We start from the raw sequence: 8923 nt of genomic DNA on the forward strand, positions 1-8923 counted from the left end.
AACATAAGTTATTTATAAGTGTGAGATACAAACCGTATCACGATAAATAAACCATAAAGGGTACCTGCAACATCCATCTTAATGTAATTTGCCCAACAAAAGTGTTGAAACGAAGTCAAATTTAGTAGAGAAATCTGTCAAGAAGAGAGGAAAGTTGTAGAACACAAAATGGGAAAAATGGTTGCTGGGTGGTGGAAGCAAACAGGGTGTAAGACGGGGTTGAAGGCCCTCAGAAGGCCAGTGCGTGTGCCTGCCCTCGGTGCCTGCTCATGCACTTGGGCCCTGCCCAGATGCCTCTGCACCCTCCACCAGCCCCCTCCACCAGACCCGTCCCTGGAGAAAGGAATCTCTCTTCCCCACCCCCTTCCGGTCTTGCCCGCTCTTCTAACCAACCCCCAGCCCCATGGCCAGCTTCCTCCTGCTGCTGCCAGCCTCCCTGCCAGGCTGTGCCCTCTTCAAGGCCAGAGCCTGGGTCTGACTCAGCACAAAGATCCTGGAAATCGTTTGTTCATTCATTCATTCACCTACCATAGGGAGTAGTGAATGAGACGGTCTCCGTCCTCAGACAGCTGGTGAGCAGAGTGAATAAGATCTCAGTTCTGAAGGCAACAAGTGCAATGATGAAAATCAGCAAGGAGAGAGACTGACAGGGAGAGGCACTCAGGAGGCTGGGCAGAGAGGCCACAGCTGACCTGGGTCTTAAAGGATGGGAAGAGCTGGGGGAGGTGAGTGCTGAACTGAGTACTGGCAAATTCCCGGACACCCTCTCACCCCTTTTCCTTATCCCTTCATCTAGCTTTGCTGTGTGCTCCTCAGTTTAATCCCCCAGACTCTTGGTGATCCTCCAGTGGGCCAGGCCCTGGGCCCAGCCCCAGGACATGGAATCGAATGCTGTCAGCACTGTTCTGCCCTGAAGGAGCTCCCTGGGCTAGTGGGGAAGACAGAAGTGAGCCCCGTGCTGGCCAGCCCTCACCCCCGTTCCTGGGCTCTTTCACCCAGACCCCGCCACGGACTCCCCTCCCAATGAGTCCTGTGACTGAGAATCCTCCCAGAGTAGAAATGGGGGTGTGACGTAGAGGGAAAAGCATGGACTTTGCAGTCACGGCAGTGCTGGCTCCAAACCCCAGCCCCAGCCTTCCCACTGCCTGCCCCTGAGCACCTGAGGTCACTTCCCTAAGCCAACTGTCCTTTAAGTCTCCTGACTTGTGCTGGGGACCCTGAGAAGCACACAGCACCAGGTGGCCTTTGCCTTCCTCCAGCTGGCAGTCTTGGACCCTTCCCGACCTCCTCAGGAAGTTTCTTCCTCTATCCCCCACTCCGGGGAGGCACTGGCGATGAGCACAAACGGCATCACCACCAGCAGGTGGGGAAACTGAGGCCCCAAGTTAGGACATGGGCCAGAACACTTGACTAGGTGCTCAGCAGTAAATACGTGTTGAATAAATGAATGAAGGAGTGAATAAATTTCGGCAGGTGTCTTTAGAGCCTTCCATCGTGAGCACTGAAGGGCCCCTGGAGACTCCTAACTAGGATATGTGAGTAGAGAATGGGGAATGGACAGGTTAGCAACCTGTGACATGGCTTGTGTGCAAGTTACGTATTTGTGTCTTTGTCTTTGGAAGTTGTCCATAATATTGTCATCGATCTCTCAAATAAGGTTGCTGGCCCAAATATGTATAAGAGCCCTGATTCAATCTCTATGCCATTTTACAGACAGGGAATTGAGTTCAGTTCACACAGGAAGTCAATGGCAGAGTGAGCCTGAACCCGCACATGGGCACTTAGAAATTCCAGCATCCTGCCTTTTATCACTGAAGCCCCCCCCATACACACACACACACACACACACACACACACACACCCATGGTACTCCCAGCAAAGCCTCCACCAACTCTGTCCTTTCTCCCAGATTCTCCAGGGGGAAGAACAGAAGACGCCATGTATCCTGCAACCCCATCTGGACTCAGGAGACCTGGCCCCACAGCCCCAGTTCATAGAATTTTGATTTTTCATTTGTATTTGTGTGTGTGTTTGTGTGTGTGTGAGAGAGAGAGAGATTATTCAATTGGTAGCAGGTAAGCAGGGACAGCAAAAGTATAATCTCAGGAACACCAAATATGCATCAAAACATATTTGGCCAAAAAAGTGCTTAGAGGTAAATTTGTGGCCTTACGTAATGTTTATTTAAAATTAAAAAAGCAAGAATGATTGACAAAAATGAACTAAATTTTCACCTCAACAAAAAAGAAATTAAAAATAAAACATTCCTATAAGATGACATTAAAAAAGGAGGATAATGAAATAAAAGTCTTTTCTTTAAGACCAATAAAATAGACAAACCTTTGGCAAGTATGATCACAAGGCACAAGAGAACCACTGAGGACGAAATGCAGATGGTATTAGCTCAGATCACATGAAAGCTTCAAATGATGAGAGAACCTTGTCACAATGTTATAACAAGACATTTGAAAACTGGGATGAAATGGGCCCTATTCTGGGCACTGGCTTCCAAATCCGAGCAGGCGTCAGAATCACCCGGAGGGCTTGTTAAATCGGACTGCTGAGCCCTTCCCCCAATTTCTGATTCAGGAGGTCGGGCTGGGGTTCACGAATTTGCATTTCTAACAAACTCTTGTTAGGCGATGCTGCTACTGCTGCTCCAGGACCACATTGTGAGACCCACTGGTCCAGGCACTAGGCTGCCCCATTTATGTCCTTCCTGCCAGTGGTGCTCTGTCTGGACTGGGAAAGAGGGAGTTTGTGACCCGCTACCCAAAGTGCCTACTGCTGGGTGATGGAAACCCAGGGTCTCAGAAAGCTGGGCCCTTGCAGTGAGGTGAATGGAATCATCTGGAAGAACTCATGTAATCCCATGATACTGTTGCTTTACTAAACGGGGAAACGGAGGCACAAAACGGACGGATCATTCCCTGAGCCCATAGCTGGTAAACAGAGGTGGGAATCCAATTCTTAAGCACTGGGCCCCTCTCCATGCCCCGGGAGCAACATTGGCCACACCACCCACACCTAATTCTGTGCCCACATACCTGTGGTATGGGCCTCATTAGCCCAATGTAACAGAGCCAAGTAGCAAGCAAAGGCCTGGAACTCAGGGCGCTGGAAGCCAGAAGGGAAATGGAACTGATGAGGCACCGACGCCAGCCCCGGAGTAGGGGACTGAAAGCCGCAGGAGCTCTCTGACCCTCAGTTCCCTCATCAGGTAAGAAAATGGGATCAAGAACAGCCCTTTCCTCACCGGGTTGTTGTAAGGAACAAGTGCCCACCGCCTGCCTGGCACCCACCAAGTTCTCAACCTACAGTAGCTGTACTGCTGTCGTTCAAGTTATGTAACCGCCATAGTTTCTCACAGGCACTTCCACAGACCTTATCTCATTTATTTCCCACAGCCACCCTGCGGGGAGCTATTACCCCTTCTGTTTCACAAATTAGGAAAATGAGACTCCAGGAGGGGCCATGAGGGACCAAACAGCCCCCAACAGTCCCCAGACCGCCAGTGGCAGAGCCCCGAATTGGAAGCAGGAGGCCCCCAGCCCACAAGCAATGGCATCTACCCCACTGAAGGTGTCTGTCCGCCAGAGGAAGCCGGGAGGGCTTGTCCAGACCCCACCCCACCCTGTGCTCCTCAACCCTCACTGCCGGCGGCCTCCTCCTCCCCACCCATCATTGAGGTTGCTCAAGGTCACACAGCTGGCAGTGACCTACCTCAGGGACCCAGGCCTTAAGATTGCAAATCCGCAGGCCTCTCGGTTGTTGGGGGCGGATTATTAGGAAGAATCCCCAGTATGCTGCCTCCCGCCTTTCTGATCCTCTGAGACTGACCCCACGGTAGACAAACACAGCTCCCGCTCCAAGATGCTGAGCCTCCGCAAATAAAACAAAACTGCAAACAAACAAGAATCCTAAGAATCATACGTCAACCATCACGCTGGGGGGTGGAGTTGGAGGGCAGCTGCCGCGGCTCCGTGCCGACTCTGGGCCAGGCCTTAAACCCTGAGCTCTCCACACCTCACTGCCGGCTCACGACGATCCCGCAATGCACGCATTGTCCTGTCTCTGAATAAGAAAAACCAAAGCCTAAAAGATATGAAGTCACTTGCTCAAGGTCACTCAGCCAGAAAATGACGGGCCTGAATTTAAACTAATTTCTGGCTAACCTCACATCCGACCTCTCACAACGTCCGCAAGACAGGGAGCGCGAGGGGGAGGCCTGACCACGAGTGCAGCAGTCAGTTTGCACCCAGTGATTTTACTAGCTGGTAGAAAACGAGGCTGGTGCAGGGGGTGACCGCCCCGCGTGCGGTCGGGTCCACGGTGCCCCTCGGCCCCCTGGACAGCCCCCGAGGGCGCGAGCAAAGCAGGGAGTGATCCCAGAGCTCAGGCTGCACTGGAGCGGGAGGGTTACGTTGCTCCCGTTACCCCAAGAAATCCGGCTGTTTGCTCTAAGTGTGAGCCGCCCCGCCCTTGCTCCTTGAGAACCCCAGGTCTTCACACCTGTCGCGCTACGGGCGGGTCCCCACGAGCGACCACAGTCCCGTCCACCCTGCAACGAATTTCGAGGTACCAGATCCCCGCTTCCCACCGGGCGACCCCGGGTCCCTAGCCCAGCCAGGCCGGGAACGCGTGGGCACCTGAGAGTCACGCCTCGGTCCGCCGCCTGGCGGGAGCCAGGGAGTGTCTCCAAAGTGGCCGCTATGCCGCGGCCGAAGCCCAGGCGGGGCCGAATTCTGCCCACGCGGGTTGATGTCCTTGAGAGCGAGGAGCACGCTGCGGTGCTCGCGTCACCTCTCGCGCAGAGAGCGCGAAGCGTACGCCCTGGGGTGCGCCCCTTTCGTTGCTTCCGCGGCGGTGAAGTGTCCAAGACGCTTCCGCGGATCTGCAGGGTCGTTCCGGGGTTGCAACTCCATTGTAATTGAAAGGATTCATAAGGTTTGGTTTTTGCTCAGATGAGAAAATTTGGAAGAAAACGAAAACCCCCTCAGCAAAGGACAATTTCAGAAGCAAAGCACCCTGGCCTACCCCGCGCTGCGACGGAGAAGCGGCCCGGGCCGGGAGGAGCGGGGAGCGTCTGCTAATTGCAGCTTCGTTAGATTTCGGGTTTGGGAGGCTGCGGTTCGGGCGCTAATATCCGCCGCCCATTATCCCGGCTAATAAATTTGACCTATTGTTCGTTTGTTAAAATGATGTCACCTTGGAACAGTCCCTAAGCTCCTATTTCCATGAATTAGGCCTTTATTGAAAGCCGGGAGCCAATGGGAGGAGAGAGGCTTGTTGATCGCAGCCAATGGCTGCGGCGGGAGAGGAATTAGCAGCGGAAACTCCAGGTTCGGTTCAAGAAAGATGACACAGAGCCTGTCGGGCCCGCGCACTCTTGGCAAAGTTTCAGTGCGAGGAGAGGCGCCGGGCGCTCCATGGCCGCGCCGTAACGGGGACCCAGCCGCCTCCCCGCCCAGCCCAGCCCAGCCCTTCCGCCCGCCCAGGATGGAGGCGCCCGCCAGCGCGCAGACCCCACACCCGCACGAGCCCATCAGCTTCGGCATCGACCAGATACTCAACAGCCCGGACCAGGACAGCGCACCAGCCCCGCGGGGCCCCGACGGCGCCAGCTACCTGGGAGGGCCCCCCGGGGGCCGTCCGGGCGCCACTTACCCGTCTCTGCCCGCCTCCTTTGCCGGCCTCGGAGCGCCCTTCGAGGACGCGGGATCTTACAGTGTCAACCTGAGCCTGGCGCCCGCCGGCGTGATCCGGGTGCCAGCGCACAGGCCGCTGCCCGGGGCCGTGCCGCCGCCTCTGCCTAGCGCGCTGCCCGCCATGCCCTCCGTGCCCACGGTCTCCAGCCTGGGTGGCCTCAATTTCCCCTGGATGGAGAGCAGCCGCCGCTTCGTCAAAGACCGCTTTACAGGTGAGCTGGGAGAGCAAATAGGCGCCGGGCCTCGGCCCTCCCAGGGCCAGAGACGCCGCGCCCTGCATGCTCCACTCCGGGAAATGATTCCGGAGGCCCAAGCAAGGTGTAGTAGGCCTCGGCGCTCAGGGCCCCGGGCAAACGCAAGGGGAGGCAAATCAGGGAGTTTCGGGGAAATAAACCTGTGCCCGGGGAAGAGGGGGGCATCTCCCAAGTGGCTCGGTGCCGCTGGGGATGAGCGGGACCAACGAAATAGCGAAGCACTCTGAGCCCCACCGGGCGGCACAGGGTCCACATGGGGCCTGAAAGGCAGTGGAGTCAGGCTGGGCCTCAGGGGGCCTCGTGTGTCTCCGCAGCGGCAGCGGCGCTCACGCCCTTCACGGTGACCCGGCGCATCGGCCACCCCTACCAGAACAGGACGCCGCCCAAGCGTAAGAAGCCGCGCACATCCTTTTCTCGGGTGCAGATCTGCGAGCTGGAAAAGCGCTTTCACCGCCAGAAGTACCTGGCCTCGGCCGAGAGGGCGGCGCTCGCCAAGTCCCTCAAAATGACGGACGCGCAGGTCAAGACCTGGTTCCAAAACCGGAGGACCAAGTGGCGGTGAGAGAGGCCCGGCCGGTCCCACCTTGCACCAGCCCCACGCCGCCGCCTCGCGCTCTGGCCCTGGGGATCTACCCCTACCCACGCTCTCAGGGCCGCGCCTCCTCCGCTCCTTCCCAGATTTAATCTCCCTTCTCTGGTCCCCGCCAGCCTATGTTTGTGTCCCCACCCTCCCGCGCCTCAGCTTCTCCCCCATGTCCCCCATCCTCGCGTGGCTCTTCTGCGCCTCTCCCACTCGCAGTGTTTTATCATGTCTCCTGCGCTCGCTCGGTTTTCTCTCACCTGCCCCTCCAACACCCCGCACCCTCCCGGGGTCTCTCGCACTTCCCTTCTCCCTCCCGCTGGCCCTCTCGGATTTCCGACAATCTGCGCGGGCTTCAGGCCCCTCTTGCTCCCCATCCCAACTCCAGCCCCATCTTTATCTGATTCCTATTTCGATCCAACCCGTGAACAGCGAAGTGGTCCTGAAAGAGGGGTTGGAGGCTGGGTCTGGGAGAACTGGATGAGTCTGACCCCGCCCGCCGCCCGCCCGGGGACACCACGCGGGCGATGCAGAGCCAGCCCGCCCACCCGCAGAGCCCAGCGATCCCGCTGCCCGCAGGGCAGAATCAGTTCTACATACGCCCTGCCCTTGCTATCCCGCAAAAGAAACAATCTTTGTTGTTGGCGAAGCCACAATACCCTGGCGTGCAGGTGGGCAGCGGGCGGAGTCCCTTCTCAGAGACTGCCTGGTGCACAATAAAAACAGGCGACCCACCCCACTCCCGGGATGCGGGGCCTACGGCGTACAGCACTGGCCGGGAGGCAGAGGGGCTCTGCGCTGGCCTCGGCTCCCGGGAGGCTGGGGCCCCGCCGCCGGCGGCCCCACGGTGCCGGGTGCATAACGGTGCTGTCCCTCTCCCTCCCCCGGTGCAGGCGGCAGACGGCGGAGGAGCGGGAGGCGGAGCGGCAGCAGGCGAGCCGGCTCATGCTGCAGCTGCAACACGACGCCTTCCAAAAGAGCCTCAACGACTCCATCCAGCCCGACCCGCTCTGTCTGCACAACTCGTCGCTCTTTGCTCTGCAGAATCTGCAGCCCTGGGAGGAAGATAGCGCCAAAGTCCCCGCTGTCACCTCTCTGGTGTGAGCCACCAGCGCGCATGGTCGCCGAGGATCGCCGCCCCCACGAGGCAGGGTGCCCCGGGCCCCCAGCAGGGCTGAGGGGTAACCGAGGCCGAGAGGGGAAGGGGCCGCCAAGCTCCAGGAAGCCCCGGGGCGCTGCCGCATCTCCGCCAGCTGCGGAGGGGGGCTGGGCCCGGGCTCCACGCGGCTGCACAATCCGAGCCCCCGCCCCGTGCCCAGTCCCGCCCCAGGCCCGGGCCTGACAAAGAAAGCGCCTTACGTTTCTCCGCCCCTCGCCCGCACTCCCCCGGGCCGGGCGCCTGTATTATACTTTGTACTTTTGCCCAAATGTGTAAATAATAAAAGTTTTGGCTTTTTTTTTTTTTTTTTTTTTTTAAGAAACTGGCCACCTGCTTCCCCAACGGGGGCCGCTGGAGGAGGGGCGGCCTACCAGGTGGTTGGGGGGAAGCGCCAGGGGCTGGGGCACCCTGCGTTTAGGCAGGGTCCACTCCTCTCCTTCTCCGTTCCTTTTATTTAAGTCGTTTTATTTAATAAAAAGTTAGCTATTTCACTTAACGCCGCTTTTATTTCGTTTTCGTTCCAATAATGCTCAGCGACCCCCAGCCTGGTCCCCACCCCTACGCTGCGTGCGGGGTGCGTCCACTTCTCCAAGCTTCGACGGTACTCGCCTCAGCTCTAACCCCGGCCCCGGCCCGCGGAGGATCCGCGGTGCAGGTCAGTGTGTGCCGGCCACCCGCAGTCGGGTACCTGCAGGATGGGGTGCACGGGGGGAAGGGCCCTCTAGGCCCAGAGGTCGCAGACCAGCGCCAGAGTTGGGAATTGAAAGGCCATCCTAGGTCAAACCCACTTAGGGGGTGGGAGGTATGGTGTCCTCGAACTTCTGGGAATGCGGAGACTCCCCCGCCCCCTTGCCCAAAACCCACTGTCCACTCTTATTCCAGTGAGGCCTCCTAGAGACTCTGGGGAGGATCCACCCACTGGCTGTAGGGAATTTGGGCGCATCGCGGGTGGGCTCTCTGCAGAGCCGGGGAGCATCCTGCGTCTCCAAATGCTCGATGTCTGGGGAATACTGCAGCGGACAGCCCCAGGACACCTGCGCCCTTTTGGGTTCCTTGGGTCCACAGGTGAAGCGTGACGTCTGTGACGTCACTGCAGCCCGTGCGGTATCAGTGGACAGGAGGGGGCGGGGCGCCAGGAACGCCCAGAGCCCCAAGCTCAGGTGTGCAAGTGGCGTGGTCCAGAACACCCAGCTTTACTTTCGCTCCAAAGCTGGAAGCTTAG

At 58.2% G+C, this 8923-nt stretch overlaps 1 protein-coding gene across 1 annotated transcript; it reads left to right on the forward strand.

The window, feature by feature from the left end:
- Positions 1–4950: 4950 nt before the first annotated feature.
- Positions 4951–8157, forward strand: TLX3 (T cell leukemia homeobox 3). The gene is made up of 3 exons (XM_019741173.2): positions 4951–5920; positions 6277–6520; positions 7436–8157. The coding sequence occupies exons 1-3, from the start codon at positions 5359–5361 to the stop codon at positions 7644–7646; spliced, it is 1017 nt and encodes a 338-aa protein (XP_019596732.1). The 5' UTR covers positions 4951–5358; the 3' UTR covers positions 7647–8157.
- The last annotated feature ends 766 nt before the right edge of the window (positions 8158–8923 follow it).

The sequence above is a fragment of the Rhinolophus sinicus genome, linkage group LG10 (assembly GCF_036562045.2).
Source record: "Rhinolophus sinicus isolate RSC01 linkage group LG10, ASM3656204v1, whole genome shotgun sequence".
Taxonomy (NCBI): domain Eukaryota; kingdom Metazoa; phylum Chordata; class Mammalia; order Chiroptera; family Rhinolophidae; genus Rhinolophus; species Rhinolophus sinicus.